This window comes from Sebastes fasciatus, chromosome 14 (genome assembly GCF_043250625.1).
Source record: "Sebastes fasciatus isolate fSebFas1 chromosome 14, fSebFas1.pri, whole genome shotgun sequence".
In the NCBI taxonomy this organism is placed as follows: domain Eukaryota; kingdom Metazoa; phylum Chordata; class Actinopteri; order Perciformes; family Sebastidae; genus Sebastes; species Sebastes fasciatus.
The window spans coordinates 9,523,628-9,551,130 of NC_133808.1; the positions used below are offsets into that span (position 1 = coordinate 9,523,628).

Sequence of the window (27,503 nt, forward strand, 5' to 3'; positions counted from 1 at the left end):
GACGTCTTCACATTTCTATCTATCCATTGAAGCTACAGAGTAAACTTAAAAGTAACAAAAGACCAGCCACGACGGGAAATTGGGCAGGGGCGTAAAGTGGGGGCCCCTACCCCCCTACTTCCGGCACCCTTGCTCGGACTAAACCCATCTTCGAACGCAGCCTTCATTGTTATCTCACCTACATTCCTGTAAATGATTGCGAGGCTATCGTGGTGAAAAAAATCTGTCTACAGACAGACAGAAATATAAACACCTGGTGGTCTCACACACAGACTCACAAGCTGAAAATCTGTCGTGGCTGGTAATTAATAGAGTGCTAGAGGAATGAGTCTTAAAACAGGGAAATTAGTTCACATTTTAGCACTTCCGGTTCCCTCGTCTGAGATCAATGGATGTCTTGAATGGGTTTTTAGTTAGATGCCTGAAATAAGGTCTTTGGTTAACACAAGCTGAAGAGATTTTAATGTTTTGTTCTACGATATAAAATACATCAGTAAATATCCCACTTGTGAATTCTGAAGCCGTTATCTTATCTTTGTTTTCAAGAGGCTAAATGAGACTACAAAACAAAACGTCATCATGCCGACTCGTCCGCCTTTACAACCTCATTGTGTTTACTCACATTCGTGACCGTGACCGCGACCATGGTGTGGTTTGTTTATAGTCTACCATTAGCTTTTTACTTCTGGCAAATGCATTTACGCTTCAAAATTATAAAAGCTGTGTTCATTTGTGAAGATTATCTTAAACAACAAAACGTGTAAGTATCATAAATGTTTGTTTGCCACAGAGCTTATTTTCTGAAATATTCCAAAACCCAATGGAAAAATCTCATTGCTTTTTGTCGCGGGAACCAAGGGCGATGCTAACTTCCTGGTTGGCCTACAAAAATACGTCATCCCTGGAGCGCTCTATAAGCTGTGGAATAATTTAACCAACAGTTATAGATACATAATATAATCACTGTATATCATATTAAAGTACATGTCAAATGTGTGTGTGTATATGTGTCTGTGTGTGTGTGCATGTACTTGGTGCGTTTAGGGTCCACCCGCAGCTCATCACTCTGTACGGGGAGGAGGTGGACGAGGCCGAGTCGACAGTTTCCTGCAGCTGCATCTGAGTCCAGCAGAGGCCTCTGTGTGTTGGGACCAAGACACGTCACCATAGCAACCACAATGACTCAACAGTGCCCTCTCTAGGTCATTGCTGTTTCCATGGTGATGTGAACTAACGTAGAAGTTTCATTCAAAGTAGCAAAAACACACAAAAGTAGCGACAGAGCTTTGCAGCTTCCTGTTTACGTCATGTACGTTTACATTTATTGATTTTTTTTTTATTACTGCAGCTATAATAACCTATACGGTAACTTATTTTTTTTTTTTAAATTCAAATTAATGTTTACATTTTACTATATTTTAATTACCAGCTCTTCTCAGATGACTTTAATACAATTTGTGTTGCCTATTTTTTTTATTGCAATTTTCATTTTGTTTTTTCTTGTCCAGTTTCTGGTTCTGCTGCAGAGAGCAAAGATTCATCTGCAATTCAAACTATAAACATGTGAGCTAAAAAATAGTTAATTGAATCCAGTACTGTGAAGTTTCTTTTGTGTGTACCGATTATTGTTTAAACAGTGTTTGTTTGTTGATAGTCAAGCAGCTTTCTGTTACAGATGAGCAGAACCAGACTGGATGAACCCAAAGTGTCCAAAAATTCTATAAGTTTTATATTTGAATATAACAGATCTGTTTTTATTGGTTATTTTAAGCTTTTTTTTTTATTGATATTGCAGCTTTTTAGAATCATGATGAAAAAATACAAGTACATGTTGTTTAAATAGAAAATCCTTAATTTTAATAGAAAAGTGTTGATAAAAGCAGTGAGACTCTCCAGTGCAGAACTTCACATAAACAAAAACAAACTAATTTATTAAAATATTAAAAACATCTCTGTGTGTGATGTGCATTTGTACTAAATAGATAAACAGAATGGAAGGTGGCAGCTGTTTTTAAATTTCTGTATTCACAAAATACAGACAGTTAAAACTGCTTTTGAATATTTAAAATATCAAACATTTCTTCAAGTAGTCTTCCATCATTCAACCCTGTGGCTCTGCTGGCTCTGTTACCCGACAAGTTGCATCTTTTACTGCGTTTTCACACTGATAGTTTAGTCTGAGTCCAGGAGCAGTTCACCGAAGAATTTGGTGACATTGAAGCTTTTACAAACCAAGGTCTTGACCAAAAAACTATACCTAGACTCACCTGAACCAAGTGGTCTAAAATCAGTTCCAGTGATACTGTGGTACGTATGTTTTCTTTTTTTACTTACGGTATTTAATTTGTCATGTACAACATCTTTAACTATCTTGAAAAGCGCTCTATAAATTAAATGTATGTCTAAACAGCAACAACTATTCAAGCCTTACTTGATGTCACATTATATTTGTTCCTTGGAGCAAAGTGGGAGAGAAGCGCTCATTTTTTGTCTTTGCGACACAAGATCGATGCAAAAAAATCTGCAGATGTACTTTGCCTCTGAGAGCAAATCCACTGATTATGTGAATTCATTGAAATGAGGTGATTCTGCCATGAAATCCACTGACATGGGCCTCAGGGTTTCCATTAGAAAAAATGGCGCCGGTCCACATGTCCTGGAAGATTTCAATGTCCCAGTCAAATATTATCTGATGTCGCTGATTGGTCGTGGTTTGACTTTCCGGACACAAACGATAAGATGGATTTTCATGTGAGATGTGATCCCCGCCTGATCTCGTGACATCGCGAGAATCCAGCTGCCCTGCAAGGTAATGTTAGGCAGGCTACGGCATTCAATCCGAGTGCACGCTTACAATTTCATTGAGTGTGAAATTTATCAGAGTGAAACAACAAGCAACATTCATTGCACAGGCTATTCTATAGCCTATGCAATAAAAAAAAAAATTAAATAGAAGGCTATATGGAAATTTAATTTTAGCCTATTTTAATACCATTCAAGTTGTGCTTAGGGGGAATTATTTTCACTGGACATTATGACCGGAGAGATTTAAATATCTCGGACTTCAACAGATTTTCCTGTTAAAAAAATCTGTAATTACTGGATAACGGAAACCCGGCTGGGACTTTAGAGGGACAAAAACTCCAAATAATAAATCCCAGAGTTAAAACAGGCTGAAGGGCAGCGTTGTTGTTCGGCATTCATTAAAACACACGTAGAAGTCCTGTACCAGCACATCCCAGCAGCCATCACTTGACTACTACTTCTGTCTGGACAGCATCCGGTGTGTCTGCTCCGTATGTGTGTCACCAGTGCATAAAGTGTTGTCAGCAGCTAAACAAAAATGTTAAACGATAACGTACACACACAAAAGGGAGGTTTTCCACAGAGTGATTAGCCAATCAGAGGCCAGGTTTCCATCACCTGAGATCGAAGGTCATCAGAAAGTCACTTCCTTTCCTCTTAAAAGAGTAGAAATGGCGGTCATCGATAACTGTCACAGGTGATGCCACATTCCAGGAAGCTCCAAGGCCTTCTAATTGGTTGTTTCAGGTTCATTTCCCTTTTTAGTATTCCATCCATCCATCGCTGCAGTCTTTTTCAAGTCTTTGAACTCGCCTGTGGTTGTGAAGGCACATCCGGCAAAATAATTTAAAAGGTCACGGTCAGGTTCAGGTGTGTTCAGGAGGCGTTCACTTGAGACATTTTGTCATCCGTCACACTCAAGTAACGTCTGTCTTGAAGCCAGCTGACTTGTAATGAGTCTGATCAGCTGACTCAGTTTGGACGGATTTCATTGGACGATGACGTTCAACAGCAGTACTGTTCTACTGTTCTGGACAAATTGGGTTGCCATATTTTCATACACAGCACTCCATCCATCCGTCAGCACACATGTTTCATTAAAACTGTTACGCAGTCACAATGTGAACTCCTCTGTCCTATGGTTAGAGGTCAAAGGTCATGGCCAGGGGTGACAGTCAGGGTTATGAAGTGCTCTCTCTTTTATCGTTTTTAGGAACATAGTCCCAGCTGTCTCTCTTGAACTCCTCCTCCTCCTTCTTCTTCTGGAACTCCCGCTTGAAGAAGCCAGCCTGAGAGACACACAGGTAGTCAGACAGGTGGACAGACAGACGACGAGTAGAGACCGTGACATACAAACAATGACAGTGGTGTTGCTACTACAACCATTATAATGTGATATACTGTGCTTTATCAGTAGATCATACTGCGGTGTACTGTCATTTAATAGTAAAATTATACTATGATATAGTGCAGTTTATAAGTACCATTATCTTGCAACATAGGGCAGTTTATCTGTACAATATATAGTAATATTGTGCATTTTCAGTACCATTATATTGTAATATACTGGAGTTTATCAATAATATTATATTGTGATATTCTGCAGTTTAGCTGTACATTATATTGTACACGGCAATGCCTGTCCAAATGAGTTTATGTCCCCCAAAAATTCTCAAAATTCATTATATTTATATTATAATAAACATTGAATATGATAAACATAAATAATAAAAATGAAAAATGCATTGCTTTCCGATGCAATATATTGCAATATACTGCAGTTTCAGTATACTTCCATGTTAAAAAACAAATATTTACCTTCCACAGACACCAGATGAGAGCAGCCAGGATCAGGAGACCCAAAACTAAACTGACAACGATGATGAAGACTTTCACTGCTGTTGAGGGTTTCTGGGTAAAAAGAGCTTCCACCACCACCTGGAAATGTACCAAATATATAATATTTGATTATTGGTGACACCTACAATATACTGTAGATTGGTTCTTGGTTGTGACTGGTGTCGAGGTGTTTTACCTGTGCTGCAGGTTGTTCGGGGATGAGGATGGTGTGAGGACCTTCTTTGGGATTTGACATCATCGCTGTGCTCTCCAACCTCATGACACCATGACGACCCTGAGACGGAGACAGATACTGGGAGTTTTTAATCCATTTCTTTAAATGCATTTGAGATTATGAAACACAGTAAATTGCAGAAACACATTGTTTCTATGCAGGCTGCGTAGTTTAAGCAGCAAGTTAGCAGTGCAGCAGCTTCGATACTCTGTCAGTGTCCACACGAGGTGTGTTCAGACTGAGTGTAGGTCACATACCATTTGGCAGCAGTCAAGAGTCTAATACTTAACCACTGTAGTTACACACAAGCTGATTCAGTCTGAGTGAAAACAGTAATGTGTGTGTGTGTGTGTGTGTGTGTGTGTGTGTGTGTGTGTGTGTGTGTGTGTGCGTGCGTGCGTGCGTGCGTGCGTGCGTGCGTGTGCGTGTGCGTGTGCGTGTGTGTGTTACCGGAGCTTGCAGTAGTACAGCAGGGTTCAGTTTTATCTCCAGTTGGATGAAGGCATCTCTCCCCGCCTCCAGGTTACCAAGACGACACACCAACCGCTCACACAGCTCATCACCACGGCCACAAAACTGCACGCACACATACATAGAAAAAGATTGAAGTTCATACATTGTAGGTCAGTGTGTAGTCGGGGTGGTGGAGTGATGATTGTTGACTCCAGCTCAAGCATCTCAATTTCTCAGTCATAAATGACTAGCCCTGCTAATGGCTAGCGTGGCTAAAATCAACAGACCTTAATCAGACTGGTCACCATGTAACACGATTCTATTCAGCAGTGAAATGTATTTTCTTTCAACTCTAACCTCACCGATAAATCCCATTTTTCCACTAAAAATGGATCTAAATACTACACTGCCTATGAGCCTCAGCGGCTGTTGCTATGGAGAAGAAGTGAGTTGCATCTATTGTATATTTGGAACACTTGAAATCAGGAACAGAAACACTGCGTCACAGCTGCTGAATTGATCTAAAATTGGTTTAAAACCTCAATTTATTCAACAAATTCTACAAAGATCAACGTGTAACTTCACCCTGACATTAACCGTGTGGCAATAGAATTCAAAGCTCTCCGATTGGATGTTTCTTACAGCGATGCTTTCAGGGACTTGTATTTGACTTCTCTCCTAAAGTGGACGCAGTCTTGTACACTTGGAATTTTAATCAATGAAGCGGTTTGTACTAGTGATTCAACTGCTAATGAATTGCATTGCATAATGTAATTCTGAGAAAATTAATGTGGAGGGCTGTATTCACTGTGTGTGTGTGTGTGTGTGTGTGTGTGTACCATTCTGCGGGTGGAGGTGGAGGAGAAGAAGAAGACGAGCTGTTTGATGAAGGAAGCTTGAGGGACGTCACAGTCCTCGACGACTGAAACAGTTGTGTCACTGATTGAACACACGCCGTGAGACGTCTTCAGAGAGAGAAAATTAATATATTAATATTATATACACACTTAATTTACCATGACTATTACAAATACTATTACCACAACTACTACCGTACTTCTACTGCTACTTCTAATACTACTTCAACCACCACTTCTACCCAATCAGCAACCACCATGGCTGAGTGTTCTGAAAGTTGTCATTTAATGTCTGGACAGATTATTAGTCTTGTTTAATTATTTTTTTATCAGATATTTCCTGATTTAAATATTAATTTTCCAGTTTTAAACTATTTTATTAAGACAAAGAAAGTTCTTGTACAGCTACTTGTTTTTAGAACATTTAACAACATCCCCTTCTTTTATTAAAGGCACAATGAGTAGGATGAAAGTAATCAATCATCACTTATGACCCACTAAAACTGTGTGGTGGTGTCTGTATTTGTAGACACCCAGCCCTCTGCCTGTATTTCCTTATTTTGCTGTGTTTGGGACGTTTCTGGGCGTCAGACCATAAGCACACCTCGAAGAGGAAGCTACAAAAATGGAAACTCGTTCCAAAACAAGAGTGAATCTGAGGTTGGATTTCACCCACCAACAGGTGGTAAATTCAAACACAATTGAAATGTATCTTCAGAAACCTGTGGGAGACTATAAATATAATACAAATAGTTTTTACTGACAGACTGTGCTACTTCTACTTCTGTTACTACTGCCTGGGTCACTGCTGTTGCCAGCACTGGACGTACCTGCCAGTCGACCACCTGCAGCAGTCTGTGTCGGTAAGGTGTGAGGATCTTCGGTAGTGTGATGTCAACCACAGTATCTAGTGACCTGCTGGGACCAGAGTTTAACACCTGCACACACACACAAAACAACAGATGTACCAGAAGAGATCAGTAAAAGTGAACGACAACTCCAAAGATAAATGTAGTGGCATAAAAGGTATCATATTTCCCTCTGAATTGTAGTAGAGTAGAAATATAAAGTAGTAAAAACATGGTTGCTGGTTAGCAAGCAAGCGCATTAGCTTGGTCAATAACAGGACAACAGTTTCACATGGTAAATTCAAAAGATTTAATAATGCATAATGCATAATGCATAATGCAAATCATTCCTCTTTTGTGCAGCAGTTTATACTCAGAAGAGGGTTAAATAATACCTTGTATGTGTAGTTGAATCTTTCAGCGTAGCAGTCAACTGGAGTCGTGTCTTCATCTCCAAACACAAATGAGGTGGGAGTCACAAAACTGAAAGACAGACAGACAGACAGACGTCAGCGGGGGCTGGTGATTATTTAGTGGGACTACAGGCGTAGAGGGCTTCTTTTACACACTAACAATGTTGTTGTTGTTGACTCTTACTATAGAAAACTGTTACATTTATTTCTATGTAACGTATGTATTTCTTTTATCGTACATCACTGGAATTAGTGTCATTTGTTTAACATAAAATCTAATGATTTTTTACTTTGTTGACTTTAATTTGCTGCTTTGTGCAAAACACTTGAAAAGTGCACTATATACAGTATTATTACTAGTATACATTTTGAATAGTAATGTAATGTTAATGTTGAATAATGTATGCCGACTCACCCGTGGATGTTGACGTTGACTCCATATTTGAGAGGAAGGAGGAGACTCATGGAGTTGTCATGGAGATACTCCGACCTCTCATAGTTATCGCTGAAGGGAAAACAGATTTAATACATTGAATACATTTTGATATGTTTTTATTTTACTGTGGATGCTTTTATACTTTTACTGCAGTTGAAATGATTACTTATGTAAAGGTTTTAAGGAGTTTCTTCACCTCTGGAGACGAGAGGAGGGGGTGTGTTCTTACCTGCCGGTCTTCATGTGAATAGTGACGTCACCAGGTGTGCTGTTCTGGTTGACGTCTAATAGGAAGCTGATATTCAGCTGCAAGAAACAGGAAATGCGTCAGTGATTTCAAATGGACAGCTGCAGGATGATCAATCAGATTTTTTTTATATTTTTACATTTCCCTCCTTTACTGTGGACTTCATCTTTGTTTTTAAAGTTAAACTGTGTTCATCTTAAACTATAACCTTTTACATGTTGAAAGAAATTCCAGCTTAAAACTGCCGCTCTGTCTTTCTCTGGAGGAAACGCGGATATTGCAACAGTTTCTTTCACAACATTTACTCTGAAAAACAACTGAGATGAAGGAAATACAGCAAATATCTGCTGACGAGACAAAAGCTGGAGAACAAAAAGTACAGACAAACTGGTCTGCCCACCACTTTGGTCCAGACTGAAATATCTCAACAGATATTGAGGAGACTGGCACAAAATTATTCTACAAATATTCATGGTTTCCAGACAATGAATCCTAATGATTTTGATGAATCCCTGACCTCCTTTTGCACCACCATGAGGTTCACATTTGTGCTTTGGAGTGAAATGTGTCAACATCTACTGAATGGATAGCCATGAAATTTGGTTGAGACATTCATTTTCCTCCTCAGGATGAACTATAATCTTTTTGGTGAATCCTCTGATCTCTCATCTCATTTTGTGCTAATTAGCTAATTTTAGCATTCTACCACACTAAATTAAGATAGCGACACGAAGATGACGACCGTGATTAACATTACATGCTACGGCATGTTGGCATGCTGACTTTAGCATTTAGTTCAAAGCACCACCATGCCTAAGCACAGCCTCACAGAGCAGCTAGCGTGACTGTAGACTCGATAATAATGTGTGATTGGCTGAGGCTTACCTGGGCGTGGGATGAGAGGAGGAGGCTGGTGACGCTGCAGTCAACACCTGCCATTGTCCTGTTGACTTCCTGTGTGACATCACAACTGACCACGTTGTCCTGCTGCACACACACAGACAGTTTGTGCACTTTAGTTACAGCATAATCCTTTAGATTTGAGATCAAGAGATTGTTTGGCTGCACTGTAAACAGATACACCAGCTGCTCTTCTGTATGTATGTATGTATGTATGTATGTTTGTAATTCTGGCAAAGCAGGTTCATCATAACTTTAAATCATCAACTAATCATTTCATGAAGCTGCCCAATCAGCATGCCGTAAACTCACGTTCTGCAGTACTTTAATGTAGTGGATGTTGTTGGGGAAACGCAGCGTCAGTCGCGGCAGGAAGGCGTCATCTCCTGAGTTTAGCAGCGACGTTTTCAACATGATGGTCTGTCCGGAGCCGAGAGCGAAGTACTGCTGCTGACTGATGACAAACAACAACAACAAGATAAACAACAACATTGATGTTCCAGTCAGACCAACATCGAAGTACAGCTGCTGGGTAATAACAACAACGAACACTAGGGCTAGGTAACAGAAATCATTAGAACACTTGCCCCAATAGAAACATTTCCCCGATTAGAAAAAGACATACTGTTAGTTAAAAGTTACATTGCTTGATGATGTAGCAACAACCACATCACTGAAACAAAGGCTAAGATCGCTAACAACACTGCCAGGAGCATTTTCAACAAAAATATTGACTTTAAGGAATAGGTTAACATTTTGAAATACGCATATTTGCAATATACTGTATATGACAAGAGTCTGAAGATAAGATCGGTACCACTCTCATATCTGTAAGTTAAATATGAAGCTGCAGTCAGGAAACGGTTAGCCTGGCTCTGTCTGTAGTTTAAAAATATAACTACCAGAATCTTTTCCGATCTCTATTTAACACGTCATATCACGTTTGTTAATCTGTACACAGGTCAATGTTTATGCTTTAGCTAGACTAACCACATCCTGACACAAGCTCCATACTCGTCATGAGATTGATATCGTGTAATTCTCAACAAGAAAAACAAATGAGCATAATTCACAAAGAAATGGCACAGGAACTTAACAAACTTATAAACAACACAAGCAGCCAGAACCAAAATCAAATCACTGCGGCTGTTAAATGAATCCACCAGCAGCTAATTAACATCATGTGTTAGCCACAGTTAGGGGAATAACATCCTGACTGATTGTATAAGTTCTAACTGGACAAATAAAATATAATACTGCTGTCATTTTAGTCTGTTCATCTCTCTGTCTTGTGTGTGTGTGTGTGTGTGTGTGTGTGTGTGTGTGTGTGTGTGTGTGTGTGTGTGTGTGTGTGTGTGTGTGTGTGTGTGTGTGTGTGTGTGTGCTCTTACTGTGGCAAAACTAGTTGAGCTGACAGCTGCATGTTGGTCGAACAGTTCACCAGCGAACAGGAACGGGCAAACCAAGTCTGAGAGAGAAAAAGAGGCAGTGAGTTTATAATATAATAATTTATAATAATGAATGGAGCAGTCATCATTTTCCACATTAAGGACATTACAAACAACTCCCGCGACCTCTGACCCCAGCCTTACAGATGATGGATAATATCCTGATGAATAATTCCAGCTGTAAATTCCTACATGTTAACCCGTCCTGCTCTGTTTTTATGAGTCAGTGGGACATGGTGTGGACACAGGATGAGCTGACTGATGTTGGTTAATGTGCTGCAGCTGTAAACACATCTGGATTAGCAGGAAGTAATTTTCAGTGTGCGTGTGTGTGGTGGAGCTGACATCAGATTAGCTGTTTCCTGCCCTTTAACACAGATCAGTTTGGTGATTTCTGACACTGAAGTCGCCCAGACAGGAAACTGATGGGTTAGCTATCATTATTCTTTGCAGCGCACACAGTAGTAGTAGCAGTAGTACATATAAGTAAACATCTTATAATGGTAGGGAAAACCTTGCTGTTTATTCTGGCATCATGTTGGCTAAAATGTTGGTGTCACTCTTACGGAAACAAATACACATGTAAACCAGTGGTTTCTCCTCTGGGTCTGAAAAGTGAAGCTAATGCTGAAGTGCCTTAAACTTGCATTCTTTCTGGTGTAAGCTGGTTTTAGGTGAGTCTGGGTACCTGGTTGGTGATAGTGTTCTGGTGTCCTGCGCTCTGTTGCAGAATGGGTTTTAATGGAGGGAAGGTCTTGGAAGAGGCTCTGTGGGTGGTTGTTTCTCTGTGACTATAGGAAACCTCAAACTTGACCGGAGTAAAAATGTCCCTCACATCTTTCTGTCGGAGGAAGAAACAGGAACAGAGGAGGAATAAACATTATGAGCGTCACCACAGCTAATCCAATCTATTCTTAGCGTGTTATTACGCCCTTATTAAACATATTCATAGTACAGTTTTTTTTACATGTGTATGTGTGTGTGTGTGTGTTACCCTTTGGTAAGCCACGTGTGTTGTACAAGTGATCTGCCCATGTCGTGCTCTCACACGCCCCTTTGTGCTATTGGATGACCCGTTGCCATGGAAAAAGAACCGATGAGGGAAGGATGGTTTATGGAGGAGGTCAGAGGTCAAATTATATTGAAGATCTGAAGAGAGAGGAACAATCTTAAATATCAGCAGGTAGGTCATACACTCTTATGTACAATATAATTGAACACTTACTAAACCCCTCCCCCAAATAGTGACTGGCCAATCATAGCTCAACAACCGTAAGTAGGCAGAGCAGGCCTTTCTCCATATGTTGAAGAGGTGTACATTTTGCTGTAATAAGAGGACTATTCTGCATTTTAAGTGTTTGGAGTACAGCTGTCAATCAATTAAAATATTTCATAGCAATTAGTCGCATGATTGTCCATAGTTAATTGCGTTGCATTAATGCTTAAAGAAATTAGTGCCGTTAAAACAAATTTGCATTAACGCGTTATCGCATTAAAATTTGACAGCCCTGGTTTGGAGGGTTGTGTCTGTAGACCCAGAGTCTTATATACTGCACAGTTGTGTTTACAGTACCTATAGCTCCTCTGAACTTTCTGGAGTTGACACTGAAGCAGACGGTTACATTGAAGCAGACAGTTGGATTCTTGTGTTCCCGGCAGAGCGCCACCTGCTGGTCAATCTGCTCAGGCAGAGTCAGAAACGCCTTCACCTGAATCACCGGACGGGTCCTACAGCACACAGGACACATTCAGAGAAATTATTACAGCATGCTGACTGGACTGAAATACGGTCATACAACTCCCTGTCTGCAATTTACATATGTGGATTGAAAACAGTTGATGGATTTTATTATTTACAATCAGGAATCTGCTTCTACAAAATCATATTATCCAAAGGAAAGATTTCTGTCCACAATATGTTGGGAAACTATTTGTTATTGTATTGTGGGATGTCCTGCTTCCTCTGTGGTATAATTTTCTTCCAAATCAGCTAAAATAAGGAAGCTTCCTTCCTGTACACCTGTATGACAGGAGACAGAACGACAACTGGAACATTTCTAGGTCTTGTTTGAATAGAAAGCTTCAGTGTTGTTTTACCTGAGAACCACAGCAGAGTCTGAGAGGAACGCACCGACTGCCACATCTGCAGGGACAGAGACGGTTTAGCCTGGTTTAAATTTACAATATGGCAGATGTTGTGACACAGGAAACGATTGTGGTGACAGTTGAGGTTACCCTGGTAGCCGTTATCATCAATGTCAATGCCAGAGCTCAGCGACTGGCCGAACATCCTGAGGTCACGACCCAGGGTGGATCCAGAAATCCTCTGAAAACACACACACAAACCATGTTGAATACCACAGAACAGAACAGAACAAGTTTATTCAAACTTCATCTTGGGACTCAAAGTCAATCCTTGAATGAAAATCAAGTTAGAGGATAGTCTTATAAGTTGCCTGAAAAAGCATGGTATTGTCCTCACTGCTTGCCATGTAAAATCTTCAGTGTAACAATAACACCATCTTTAATGACATCAAACATGGCACTTGGTTTTGGTAGAAACGGCAGGTTAACGTGTCTCGTATGAACAACGATGGTTTGGGATTGATTATTGTTATTCGAGTTATCTAATAGTTTTCTAATTCCCCAACACAAGATACCACTGAGCTAAGTTTCCCCATATAACTGATAGGAATGAAACTACTACCCAAGTTCTAATAAACTACAATTGTCTAGTAAGTATGTTTGAGTATATTGAAAAGTTCTCAGATCATAACAAGTATTATTAATATTATTATTTGTACCTGGGATGGAGTTGATGAGATGCCCTCTTCCCTGCCGTTGTAAATGTAGACGGCTCCTTTCAGGTCGTCTTCCTGTGGGGCACCAATCGCCACATCTACACACACACACAGACAGAAGTTTATATTACTGTATTGTGAGGACTCTTACTGTCTCCGTTCACTAATCCATTGGCATAAGCGAAACCGAAACCAAGCGAAACCTTAAACCCACAAATTGATTTCCTTCCTTCCAGGCAGCCATTGGTTAATGTTGCTTTATCTACAAAACTTCTTGCTGCAGATTGTTAATCGATAAGTGGGTAATTGATGCTCTGGGTGACCAGGTCCAAATCTTCTGAGGGGGGGGTGAACAGGGTGTGTTGGGATGGGCCTGCAGGAAAATGTTCACCAGGATGAAAGAATCCAGGAACATAAACATGAGAAAACACCAGCATGGTCCTTTAATATTTAACCAGAGTCCTTTGAAGATGTGAGGGTCTGAAAGTCAAACAGCTTTTCTTTACAAAGCGAGAGCTACCGGAGCACGCACACACTTTTATCTAGCTGTGGCAGATTAGAAGGTAGGCTCAGTTACAGAGCAGCTACAGTTTGTCATTACGGTTTAAATGAACTTAATAACACACTCCACCCCTCACAGTCACACTCACACACACCCCTCACACTCACACACACACACACCCCTCACACTCAGACACATGCAGATGGTCAGGGGTCATGTGCTTGAGTGAGGGTGTTGTGTTAAAGTCAGGGATGTTTCTTAGTTATCAGGAAGTGGCAGTTACTGTTGGTGGTGGTGGGCTGTGCCCCCTTGGTAAGAAACCTAAACTATACAACAGTATGTGTTTTTGGTTGTTCAGTGCCGTAGCAGCCATTGAAGTATTGTAGTAGTAGTATTAGTAGTATTATAGGGAATTTGTGAGGCAGCAGATCTGGGCAGAAAGCCAAATAGCAGCTCTTAAACCTCCCTAATTACCACTGTTGAGGTGCCCTAGAGCAAAGAAGTGAACCCCCAGCTGCTCCAGTGGAAATGCTTAGTCAACAACTAAAGATAATACATACTGTAGTACTACTGCTACTGCTCAAGCAGCCGCAGTACTAGTAGTACAACCTTTTAAAGTAATGCCAGTAGTAGTATCAGAAATAGTAGAAAGTCGATTTGGAGTACTATTACCAATATTTAGGTTTGCAGTGGTATTAGCAGGTGTTATAGTCACAGTAGTATTATAAGGAACTCCTATAAATGGCTGTAATATTAGTGGTAACAACAGAAAGAGTAGTATTTGCAGTAGTAGCAGATAGTAGTTATTGGCAGTATCAAAAGAAATACAAGTATTTCTAGTATTAGCAGTTATTAGAAGACGGATTAGTAGTATGTATAGTAGTAGTAGTACTTATTAGTAGAATAGTATTGCAGTACTATTAGCAGTAGTAATATCAAGTTACAGAATTTGAAATGGTATTAGCAGCAGTAATAGTGACAGTGGTATTAGTAGTGTCAAAAGGAATAGTAGTATTTTGCAGTGGTAGTAGTAGTTATTGGTAGTATCAGAGGAAGAAGTTGTAGAGGATTGCAGTACTATTAGCAGTAGCAAAAGTTACAGTTTCAAAAGTGGTTTTAGCAGCAGTAATAGTAGTAGCTATTACTAGTATTTTCAATACAAGCATTTATTGGTAATATCAGAAGAAGTTGTAGTATTTTATAGTAATAGTAGTAGCAGTATTTATTAGTAGTTTCTGACATAGTAGAAGCAATATTGCAGTACTATTTGCAGTGGCATAACCAGCAGCAATAGTAGAAGTAGTATTAGTAATATCAGAAGCAGCAGTAGTATTTACCGTAGCGGCAGTAGTTATTAGTAGTATTTGCAGTACAATAAATATTTTTGCAATATCAGAAGGAATAGTAGTATTTTGCAGTAGTAGTAGTAGTAGTAGTAGTAGCAGTATTTATTAGTACTGCAAAACTGCTACTACTTCTGATACTACTATTAGCAATAGTATTAGTTATGGTGTTTGCAGTGGTATTAGCAGTAGTAAGAGTAGCAGTACTAATAGTAGTATCAGAAGCAGTATTAGTAGTATTTGCAGTAGTACAGCAGTTGTAAGTAGTATCTGCAGTAGCAGAAGTAGTTGCTGTAGTAGTAGAAGTAGTTATTAATCGTATCAGACATAGTAGAAGATGTATTGCAGTACTATTACTAGTGGCAATAGTTATTAATAGTATTTGCAATGGTATTGGCAGCAGTAGTATTAGTTGTGTGGTGTTTACTTGAAATGGTTTCACCAAAATAAAAGCAAATAGGTCAAACTGTGTAGTTGTGATCATTACCGGGGTAACCGTCGTCATCCAGGTCTCCCAGGTCGGCGATGGTCTCTCCAAACCGGGCGGCGTAGGCGTCGCTGCCACTCAGTTGGAACTCCGCCTCCAACAGCTCCGCCTGAGACACAGTCAGTTTGTGAGGAAACAGACGACACAAACTGTGTCTCAACAGGTCTTTCTCACACAAGTATTACATTAATATGTAGTATGGAACAGAAGAATCTGATCCCAATGTTGGTCACGTTGGCTCCACAGACAGATCCCAGATCAATATTTACTGTTTTTTGCTGTTTTAAAATAGTGTGTGTGTGTGTGTGTGTGTGTGTGTTCGAGTATGTGTGCTTACCTGCCCCTGGTTGATGTACACATGGACTCTTCCCTCCTCCCTAGTGATGCCCGTTGCCATGGGAGCGCCGACCAACAGATCCGACAAACCATCAGCGTTCAGATCCACCGCACAAACGCTGGAGCCGAAGTAAGATCCCAGCTACACAACAAACATACACAAGCCAAGTGCTATTAAGTATACCATTGTTTTGAATGAAGGATGCTAATGCGAAGTGGCTTCTTACCTCTTTTCCAGCCACTTCAGAGACAATTCGCAGCATGTTGTTGTCTACCGCGAAGATGAAGACCTGCACAGCACAAAGACACACACTAAGGTCCACCATCATAACTACATAACACAATATTAACAATCAATAACAACTTTTATCACAAGTCGTCACAACACCATCAAGAGGAAGTAAGAACGACACAGTTAGTTATCAGACAGACAGACAGGTAGACGGCTACACAGGTAGGTCTTACCTTGCCCTTCTGGTTGTATTGCGGAGCTCCACCCACCACCTCCACAGTACCAGGACTCAAAAAGTGACCGGCTCCAACAGCGTAACCTGAACAGCAGCAGGACACAGTGTCATATGTTCAGACTTTTGCAGTGATGGAAACTAACCAAGTGTTCCCTTTACAAACGTGAGCATAGTAATAACTGAAGGAGACCCAAATGAATGAATCATCTGCATTTTGTTTAAAGAGATTTTATTATTTTATAAGTACATCAGACTGACAACTAAGATTTGAAAGGTAGAAATTACACCCTTGGTTGAATGATACCAGTGTGACCAAAGAGGTTTTTGGTTAAGGTTAGGTTTCGACATCTAGTGGTTATGGTTGAGGAAAATGCATTCGAGAAAGTCGCAAAACCACAGCTTTCAAATGTGTTCTAACCAAACTTCAGCTGTTACTTCCTCTTAATTTGTGTTGAAAAGCGAGTTGCACTTCTGCACACACACAAACACACACAAGAAGAAAAGAAAGCACACACTCAAAATAATATTTGCATTCGGTGTTGTTGTTACTGCATTCTGACAAAGTGAGAACAGTGAAGATGTTTTTCAGAGAAAAGAAACATCTTTATCTGAAGAACATCACAGCTTTCTTTTGAGTTTCCTGTTTATCACACTTAGCCCAGATACTGAGAGGTGACGGGGTCATACACTCACACAGTCCATGTGTTGAAATGCACTTACACAACATAGTTATTTTGTCTTTGTCTTTCTGCAGCTAACTCATTTCTTTCATATAATGTAATCCTTTTTAACAGAAGTGATTCACAATAAAAGCCTCCCAGTGGTTCGCCAGTGAAGGCTTTTAATGTGAAGCAGCAGCGGACTCGTAAGGTCGTGTTCGGACCGACATCAGCACTCTATGAAGAAAAGAAGCCTCTTCACCCGTTTCTATTACACCCCTTTTTACATAGACTTGATGGCTACAGCATGTGAGCAAATCTTTTTTTTGTCAAGTTTCATCAATCTGTGCTTGTTCACAGTTGGACTTTATATAAAGTAGACAGCAGAATTTTTAACCTATCCTTCACCTAATTATTTGACGATTACATTTATTCATGGATTTACAAGAGAGAACCGGTGGCATGTGTCTCTTGGGCTCTGGATGGTCATTAAATCAAAATAAGTTTTAAAATCCATCAGTGATGCGGCATGTGAGAGGACAGAAAACACTCTTTCTTCTTGATATCAGTAAACCTTTCTAGTCAGCGCTGTTTTCCAGCAGTAATATTCCAGGGGACAAATATCGCGTGAGCACGATCAAGTGAAGGGAAAAAATCTGATTACTAAATAACTGTCTAATGGAACTATGTTTTATGCTGCTGAATCCTATCACCCTCAGTCTACAAAGGCAGCAGAGTGAAAGCAGAGTGAAAGCAGAGTGAAAGCAGAGTGAAAGCAGCGCATCATCAGCGTAGAAGCAGCCTGAGTCCTCCGTCAGTACACAGGAAACATTCAGCTACAGTACTGCTGTGGGCTCAGTGGCGTTTTGGCTGCACTCAGAGCCCAGTACACAATCACTGTAGTTACATGCATGAGTCTGAAGAAAATAGACATAAAGACTAAAAAGCCTGTGTAGACAGCTGTATTGAATGATACTATAGCGTATCTGATCAGTCAAAATCATGTGAGACAGAGTTGATCTGTGCATCAGCCAAAGGTTTCACCATTTGGGATTTATTGGGTTGTAAGTTTCTCAAATAAATTCATGCAACAGACAATCAAAATGGTGAAATGGTATGCGGCTATAGTACTGTAGTAGTAGTACCAGCAATGGCTACAGTAAGTATAAGGACAGAGTTGTACAGTAGCAGGTGTATCAGTTACCCAGGTAGCTTCCGAAGCTGACGGCTCCAGCGTCGTCGTCCAGGTACACTGACATCCCTCCACTGGACGTGTTAAAGACCAGAACTGAACCCGTCCAATAAGACGTCCCTGGAGCGCCCATGATGATCAGATCCTGAGAGAAACACACAGGTATGATATAATGTGACCTAAATCTCTGTTATAGCTCTATCATAGATGACATATCTCCAAATCTATAATCTATAAAGCAATCTCTGTCTGTATGTGGGTATGTGGGAATGTCCCTCGTTCATCTGATCGACTTCACACTCGACGGGTGGATTGCTGGGGACCCAATGGAGTGCTTTGTCTAATTTGGTGCAATTTGGACACGTTCAATATTAATAAACTTTGAATAAACAAGCACACAGTGCTCTGTGCAGCAGTGGGAGAGGAGCTTCAGAGCTCTGCAGACTGAGACGAGCATGTCGTCTGCAGCAGGCAGACCGGGGCTCACTGCAGTTCACTGCTGGATATAGAACATTACAACTGGACTTTTCTTCATTCCATGGAGTCAACACGAGCGAATAGCCAACTGGATGCAGAATTGAACCGGAGTGCATTTCACCGGTGTGACTGTGAGAAAGACGCAGGTGTGTTTTTTCTCCGTGAGTCAGACTGTATTTCCCCGGTGTCAGACTTGATACTAACTTATAACACTACCGTTAGCGCCAGCAAAATACCACCGCCTAATTAAATCCATGCTCTACTTTATAACCACAGTGGTTTTGTCAAAGCAAGCGACTAATGGGCCTATTGGAAATGACCTCCGCTAAGCGTATTTCACCGGGGTTTCTGACCGTGAGTAACTGCGACCTGGAGATGATGCTGGATAGTTTAATGAATAATAATGCTTCATATTTTAATTGTCATATCTTGTGAGTCAACACTGAATCTGTAACGTAACCAGTAACATTTCTCTGTCAGGTAAATGTCGTACGACAATGTTTTCCTCTGAAGTAGAAGTACACAGTAAGTAGTATGCAGTTGAGTTGCATATTTTTTAAGTGCTTTGGGGGCCTTTGTAAGTTATTTTGTTGTACAATGAGTTAGAATAGTAACATAATTGAATATTTTTCATATATAAACACCATAATAAATCTATAGCTGTTTGGGGCCCTCTTAGTTGGGGCCCCAGGCAGTTGCCTACTTAGTGCTAATGGTAAAATATGCCCCTTGGGATTTTTTCCTGTGAACCAGAGTGTATTTCACTGGTATTTCTGACCGTGAGTAGCCGCGACTTGGGTGTGGGATGCAACTTTGTCATGGCAGGTGTATTGCTCAGGACCCAAAGAAGCTCAGTATCCAGTGTAAAGTTGTTTGAATGAGCGGTTCTCAAGAAAGCTGCAAGGTAGCAGCACCACAGGCCAAGCGTTCGGCCCATTCTGAACAGGCACGTTTTGAACAGGCACTGCACTAATTCTACAAAATCATAATTTCTGTAACATTTGTTGCTTTAAAATGGAAGTTGCGATTTTTCGTCTTTGTCACAGGAAACTGAGTCTTTGTTCTCTTTTCTCAAAAAAAGTAAAATACTACATTTCCACAGAATGAAGAGGAACAAGAAAAGAGCAGATGGCTTACAAAGTCTGCTGGTGCAAACATTGAAGACAAAGAGGATTTTAAAGACGCTTACTGACCTCTGTCAGGAAGTTGGAAATACCGGCCTGGCACGACCCATAATCCTCACCGAACTTCCTCTGGTGGTCTGCAAGAGACAAACAGACATGTCAAGAGGTGAAGGTGAACAAATAAATGAAAAGATAAAACCCAAAATGTTTTCGTTCTGCAGCTGAACAGCTGCTGCTTTCACACAAGTGAGGTCCAGACATAATACCAAATTAAAAAATGCAAGAATGTCCTCACTTTCCAAAAATGTATTCATCTTCATTTAGTATTTGGATAGTGAAACAATGTTTGTGGCAATAACTGTATTTTTATAATACCAATGTACCATAAAGTGTGCGTGTGTGTACCTCTGTAGCAGGGGATGATGGGTTGGGCGTGTCTCAGGTCGTTGCCGTAGCGATAACAGGCTCCGTTAGGTAGCTTGTGGTTCTGACCATCTTTCTTTGAGTAGAAGACGTTCTTCCAGCGGTGAGCACAGGCCTGCACACACACAAACACACACAGCATGCAAATACCATGTGACATGGTCTCATTACTGACAATAACACAATCACAAGTTAGCAGCAGAGTGTTGTTATTCTCATGACCCATGTCACTGTGACAGAGGCTCTGTGTGTGTGTTTGTTTGTGCGTGCGTGTCCAACATTATCAGCCCTGTCGTGTGTTCATTTTAAACCTGAAGTGATCCCGTTAATCTTTCACTCACTGTCTAATAGAGACGATCACAGCTGCTGCTGTAAATAGTTTTGCTCAATCACTAAATTTAAAGAAATGGAGAACTTAAACATCGCTGGCTTCATCCATGTGTTGAAGTAATGCGTTTGAGATTTCCATTCATAGCTTTGTGTTATGTAAATGTACCATAATATAATGGCTTTATTCACACATGACAGGACCGTCATGGTTAGAGCTACACATTTGCTGTGTCACTGCAGCGATGAGTTGTAAAGTATAAATATAAAGGAAGAAGTGTTCTCGGTTCTCTCACAGGCTTCCCCACTGACGGATTTACAAGCTTACTCGGCTGTTTTCTCTTTCTCTTATTCAAAGTAGAACTGAAATTAAAATTCATTTTGCAAAGAATTCTCATTTTTTGTGTAAGGAAATATAAAATATACTGATACTGCAACTATTGTGCATAATTTTTTCCATTTTTCTTAAGAGAATAAAAACATTTTTGGACACGTTCGTGGAAAGTTTGCGTTAAAGTCTCGAGCCTCTGAGTGTTTCACTGACATTTTAGGGCCGGTGTTGCTAGGAGACACGTTGTCAACTTCCATGGTTTTCACTGACTGTATAGCCTATCAATGTTAAGCGTTTATGTACAGTTTTAAGATGTCCGTCCCTTTATGAAATTCAAGTTTGTACTCCACTCGGAAAGTGTAAACTAACAAGCTAGGCTAACTAGCATCCACCTCGGATTCAAGTCACGATGGAATAATGTAACAGGTCCTACAACTAGCACTCAAAATGTCCATTGGCATTGAAGTGATATTAAAAACTCTTATAGTGCCCCCCCACACAGGTATTGTACCAATCAAGTTACAATACTTTCAATAAACAACATAAGAGGCCTTTTTGGATCTGACACAGCGATGTGACACAAAACAGATGCTCCTGACTCACAAGTAGGCACAAAAAAGCATAATGAATATCCCAGAAAAGTCAAAGCACACTACTTCTTCAAGTTACAAAAGTTAAAAAGCCTTTATGTAAATAAAAAATATTATATACATCCCTCAAGGCGGGCAAATTGAGGCAAGTGAGTTTGCAAACAGAAGTACAAAATACAAATCTAAAACTACAAATATTACTGCTTTTTAACTTTGGTACCTGTGTGTGCGGTCTACATTCGTTCATCTTATTTTTAAATCATGTAGCCACTCTAATAAAGGCTTTTTAACTTTTGTACCTTGACGAAGCAGTGTGCTTTGACATTTTGGGGAATTCATTCCCCTTTTTTGTGGACAGAAAAATAAATTACAGTACCAATATAGTCGGCTGGAATCAAATATTCACAGCGCCTGAAGAGCACTAATGTAAGGGATGCCATCACATCAGATAAATAATTACAATTTAAATTTCTCTTTTTTGTAATTACAATTTTGATCAAATAAATATGTACACAAGTCAAAACAAACACCAATGATATCCTGATTTCTTCTTTGTCACCCTGATGTGCTGATACATTTCAGTGGAGGTGCATGTGAGTGAGTGAGTGTGTGAGTGAGAGATAGAGAAAAGTGTTTGTGTTACCAGGATGTGTCCTCCGTTGTCTCCAGGTTGTCTGGACAGACTGACCCCCAGCCACTGGTGATCACTCTCTGCATCACACGTCTTCCCACAGCCCAGCACGTCTGCGCACACACACACACACACACACACACGCAAATTAATTCAACAGTTTCACACATGCAGCCTTCACAGCTAATTCAGTGGTGTTTCACTATTAAAGGCCACAGCTGACTAGCTGGTAGTGTTAACATGGTAGACATCTGAGCCAAATGATTGTGTTTAGTCATGTTCCAACCGACAAGAGCACTGTGGCAAAAAAAAAAAAAACAATGGGGTTCTTAGTGTGGATGCGTTACTTCGTACTGTATGATCCAGGAAGTCCAGTCTGACTATTATATCTTCATTTGATTTGTAGGATAGGTAATGCTTTAGATAATGCTCTTCATCTTTTGCTCTATTGTGCGAGGAACAGGTTAGTATTTCAAATGCCGGAGACTTAACAACACACACACGGACAGGAACACACCGGCATGCATGTGGTGGCAGCGGCGGGACTCAGCCGTGATGTTGCAGCGGAAAACAGCTCCTGGAGATCGAACCGACGGACTGGAGGTTGAGTTTGCGACTGGGGCTCCAACCACCAACCTGAGAGAGAGACAGACAGAGAGACAGGATCTGTCTTTGTGTCTGTTCAGTGTCTGAATGGCATCTGTGTGTGAAGCATCAAAGAGCTTCTCTCATTGACAAGAACTGGCTAATTAGCATGCACACGCAAACACACACAGACACAGTCCTACTGTGACGATGGCAGCTTATAGAGCATCATTAACATAATTAGATGAATCCAAATTTACTGATCTTTGGCAGATCAACAAAGGGTCAATAGTAAATCAATAGAGGGTCAATATCAGATCAACTAAAGGTCAATAGTAGGTCAATAGAGGGTCAATAGCAGGTCAATGGAGTATCAACAAGCAGATCAACGGAGGATCAATAGAAAACCAATAGCAGATTAACAAAAGTTCAATAAAAGATCAAAATAGACTGACTAGTACATTAATAGAGGATCAATAGTAGATCACTAGTAGATCAATTCAATACTAATAGACGATCAACAATGAATCAATAGTAGATCACTAGCAGATCAATATAATATTAATAGATGATCAACAAAGGATCAATAGTAAATCAAAATAGGTTCAAGAGTAGATCAATACCAGCGGTGGTCTCCATGGCGATGCAACAGGACGGAGTATCCAAACATGGAGGAGGGAGGGCCGCTGAACTCCAGACTGTGCTCCTGATCCAGACTGTACCCTGCGGCAGGATGGACCAGGACCAGGACCTGAACCAGGACCAGGACCAGGACCAGGACCAGGCTGTAGCACATGCTACCCGCTGAGGGACACATAATGGAGGACAGACTGCAAGGACACCAGAGAGACACAAATCAATAATCAATACACGTGAGATCAGAACAAACTTCTGATTTTTCCGTCCACCTATCAGCACCTCTAAAGCTCATCGATTAAAGGATAACTTCAGTATTTTTCAACCTGGTCCCCATTTTCCCATGGTATTTTGTCTAAGTTACTAATGGGGACAATCATTTCTGAAATTCGTCCAGTATTGATAGAAAGCGCTGCAGACGGCATCCGCTGAACAGGCTGCAATGTAATCGCTCGGGGCAACTCCTCACCGTCAATGTATGTCCACTAGAAGTGCTTGTTTTAGCCACTGACAGGCTCAGATTGTTATCATTAAGTGTCTGACAACATTATGGAAAGGACCCTACAGAGAAATACAACATTTTTCTTGAACTTTCGCTCGATCCAGTCTGTTTGTTATTGTGTCATGTGACTTGTTGCAGGTGGAAACGTGAGAGATGGAGAGAGGGAGTGCTGTCAAGAGTTTGTGGACTACAGAAAGCGCAGCTTAGTGTTATCTAAAAGATTGTCAGTGTCATGGCTGAATATTTACATGATTTTGACTAGATAGTTAGATACAATAACAAAGAGACCGGATCAAGGAAAAGGTAAGGTTTAGTTCTCTGTATAGGGTCCTTTCCATAAAGCTGTTGTCAGACACTTATAATAACAATCTGAGCCTGTCAGTGGCCAAAACAAGCACTTTTAGTGAACGTAACGCTACATCAACGGTACATCGCAGCCCTACAGCATAATCTCAATACTGGACCAATTCCAAAATTGTCCACCCCATTAGTCACATAGACACAAAAACATAGGATAAGAGGGTCCAGGTTGAAAAATACCGACGCTACCCATGAGCAGGTTATATCGCGTCTGTAAAAAAAACAGCGTGTAAAAACGACAACTCAGACAGAATCAGTTGGAGGAACACATTTTACAGAGGTACCCCCAAACTTCTTGGTCCGGGCCTGTCAACTGAAGCCTGAACAATATTTATAATGAATAAAAGTTTGATATCAGGAATTGGAATTGAGCATTTTTTACACTGTGGTTACTCTTATTATTTTCACTTTATTTACAGATTCATTTTGATAATCAATGAATGGTGGTGTCTTTAAAATGTCTTAAAGGTCTCATATTGTAAAAAGTGGGATTTTCATGTCTTTTATATTATAAAGCAGGTATAAGTGATATATAAATACTGTGAAAGTATCAAAAAACTCAATATACGGAGAAATTCACACAGCCCGTATTCAAAAACTGTGCGTTTGAAACAAGCCGTTAGGATTTCTGTCCATTTGTGATGTCACAAATCTACAATATTTAGACCAATTCACAGTTTTAAACATAAATATAATAAATGTGTCCCAGTTTATTTCCCGTTGAAGTGTATGTGAATGACATCGGCTGACAGGATGTAAACATGGACCCAAACTGTTTCCTAGCAACGCAATTCCGTTGAAATGCGCTAAAACGGAGCGTTTCAGACAGAGCGTGAATACAGGTACAGTGCCGTGAAAAAGTATTTGCCCCCTTCCTGATTTCTTATTTTTTTGCATATTTGTCACATTTAAATGTTTCAGATCATCAAACAAATTTTAATATTAGACAAAGATAACCCAAGTAAACACAAAATGCAGTTTTTAAATGATGATTTAATTTATTAGGGGAAAAAAGATATCCAAACCTGCCTGGCCCTATGTGAAAAAGTAATTGCCCCCTAAACCTAATAACTAGTTGCGCCACCCTTGGCGGCAATAACTGCAATCAAGCGTTTGCGATAACTGCCAATGAGTCTTTCACATCGCTGTGGAGGAATTTTGGCCCATTCGTCTTTGCAGAATTGTTTTAATTCAGCCACACTGGAGGGTTTTCGAGCATGAACGGCCTGTTTAAGGTCATTCCACAGCATCTCAATCGGATTTAAGTCCGGACTTTGACTAGGCCACTCCAAAACCTTCATTTTGGTTTTTTTAAGCCATTCAGAGGTGGACTTGCTGGTGTGTTTCGGATCATTGTCCTGCTGCATAACCCAAGTACGCTTGAGCTTATGGTCACGAACTGATGGCCGGACATTCTCCTTCAGGATTTTCTGGTAGAGACCAGAATTCATGGTTCCATCAATTATGGCAAGTCGTCCAGGTCCTGAAGCAGCAAAGCAGCCCCAGACCATCACACTACCACCACCATGTTTGACTGTTGGTATGATGTTCTTTTATGAAATGCTGTGTTAGTTTTACGCCAGATGTAACGAGACGCACACCTTCCAAAAAGTTCAACTTTTGTCTCATCAGTCCACAGAATATTTCCCCAAAAGTCTTGGGGATCATCAAGATGGTTTTTGGCAAAAGTGAGACGAGCCTTTGTGTTCTTTTTGGTCAGCAGTGGTTTTCGCCTTGGAACTCTCCCATGGATACCATTTTTGCCCAGTCTCTTTCTTATTGTTGAATCGTGAACACTGACCTTAATTGAGGCAAGTGAGGCCTGCAGTTCTTTAGATGTTGTTCCGTTCTTTTGTGACCTCCTGGATGAGTCGTCGATGCGCTCTTGGAGTAATTCTGGTAGGCCGGCCACTCCTAGGAAGGTTCACCACTGTTCCAAGCTTTCTCCATTTGTGGATAATGGCTCTCACTGTGGTTTGCTGGAGTCCCAAAGCCTTAGAAATGGCTTTGTAACCCTTTCCAGACTGATAGATATCAATGACTTTGTTTCTCATCTGTTCTTGAATTTCTTTCGATCGTGGCATGATGTGCTGCTTTTTGAGATCTTTTAGCCTACTTCACTTTGTCAGACAGGTTCTATTTAAGTGATTTCTTGATTGAACAGTGATTGGCTAGTGAAATTGAACTCCGCTTTCCAAAACATGTGGTTGATCACAGTTAATTCATGATTTAACAAGGGGGGGCAATTACTTTTTCACATAGGGCCAGGTAGGTTTGGATAGCTTTTTCCCTTAATAAATGAAATCATTATTTAAAAACTGCATTTTGTGTTTACTTGGGTTATCTTTGTCTTACATTCAAATTTGTTTAATGATCTGAGACATTTAAGTGTGACAAATATGCAAAAAAATAAGAAATCAGGAAGGGGACAAATACTTTTTCACGGCACTGTATATTCAGACAGACCGTATGAGAAAAACAATGTGTTTTTGAACACTACAGCATGTAAACATGTTCTAGTAGAAACACAAAATTTAAACATGAACCTAAAAATGAGCATAATATGTCCCCTTTAAAAAAAAACACTAAATGTCTATAGCTATATATTTCTTTTTCAATCTGACCTACAGTCCATAAATAAAACATTCAGTTAAATTCGTTTTAGAGGCAGGAAATGTTTGTTTCTATTACTGAAAACTTTTCTTCATCATCTCTATCAGTCACTCATTTTCTGTCACAACCACTAATCTATTAACCCTCTCTTAGCTCTAACTAATGAGGAGTTTACTGTACCCGTTATCCCGAGTCAGACAACAGATATCCCGGGTCAGACTGCGGGTCCAGATGTTGAATCAGTGGGCTACCAGGCAGGCAGATGTTAGAGCCACCGTGTGTTCCACAAAGTCTCCGTTAAGTCCTTCTTGTTCCCGGTTCAACCTCCTGTTGCTCCTTGGTCCCGTCAACCGTCTCGTGCGTAAAACCCGGCTGGAGGAAACAGCGCACGAGGCTCCGGGATGATGTGTGACAGACAGTGAAACCGTGAACCGGAGTGAAAGAAACTGAAGAGAAGAAGAATCACACAAAGTTCATCTGAGTTTCAGTTGAAGTCAATGAAACTGCAGAACTGAGCGCGCGGAGACCCTCCCTCCCTTTGCGCGCTTTTGAATGCGTGTGCATGTGCATGGGTGTGCGTGTGTAACGGTGTTTCCTCTCCACCCCCGCAATGTCCGCCTAAAACCACGCACGCGA

At 40.5% G+C, this 27,503-nt stretch overlaps 2 protein-coding genes across 2 annotated transcripts in view; one reads left to right on the forward strand and one right to left on the reverse strand.

Annotated features, from left to right (window-relative positions):
- The window catches only part of cerkl (CERK like autophagy regulator), a 33,965-nt gene extending 32,186 nt beyond the window's left edge, over nt 1-1,779 (forward strand). Inside the window, exon 14 of the mRNA XM_074658598.1 lies at nt 1,045-1,779. Within this exon, the coding sequence (XP_074514699.1) occupies nt 1,045-1,123 (79 nt within the window). The 3' untranslated portion in view covers nt 1,124-1,779. The remainder of the gene's footprint in view (nt 1-1,044) is intronic.
- Nucleotides 1,780-1,834: 55 nt separating this feature from the next.
- Nucleotides 1,835-27,429, reverse strand: itga4 (integrin alpha 4). Its single transcript, XM_074658597.1, has 29 exons — nt 27,048-27,429; nt 23,380-23,586; nt 22,689-22,807; nt 22,184-22,284; nt 20,275-20,407; nt 19,939-20,006; nt 18,281-18,413; nt 16,416-16,501; nt 16,178-16,240; nt 15,952-16,092; nt 15,615-15,723; nt 13,286-13,380; nt 12,717-12,807; nt 12,579-12,624; nt 12,055-12,209; nt 11,476-11,630; nt 11,170-11,322; nt 10,425-10,501; nt 9,346-9,487; nt 9,019-9,120; nt 8,116-8,192; nt 7,866-7,955; nt 7,433-7,520; nt 7,020-7,127; nt 6,172-6,297; nt 5,330-5,455; nt 4,841-4,939; nt 4,624-4,743; nt 1,835-4,094 (listed from the first exon to the last, which is right to left on the reverse strand). Exons 2-29 carry the CDS (start codon nt 23,571-23,573, stop codon nt 3,987-3,989), a joined length of 3,105 nt encoding a protein of 1,034 aa, XP_074514698.1. The 5' UTR covers nt 23,574-23,586; nt 27,048-27,429; the 3' UTR covers nt 1,835-3,986.
- Nucleotides 27,430-27,503: the final 74 nt, after the last annotated feature.

Coding starts and splice junctions, on each gene's coding strand:
- itga4 (XM_074658597.1), bottom strand. CDS start 23,573: ATGTGTCCCTCAGCGGGTAGCATGTGCTACAGCCTGGTCCTGGTCCTG. Junction 16,241..16,415: donor AATACAACCAGAAGGGCAAG/GTAAGACCTACC, acceptor TGTGCTGTGCAG/GTCTTCATCTTCGCGGTAGA. Junction 10,502..11,169: donor AGAACACTATCACCAACCAG/GTACCCAGACTC, acceptor TTTCTCTCTCAG/ACTTGGTTTGCCCGTTCCTG.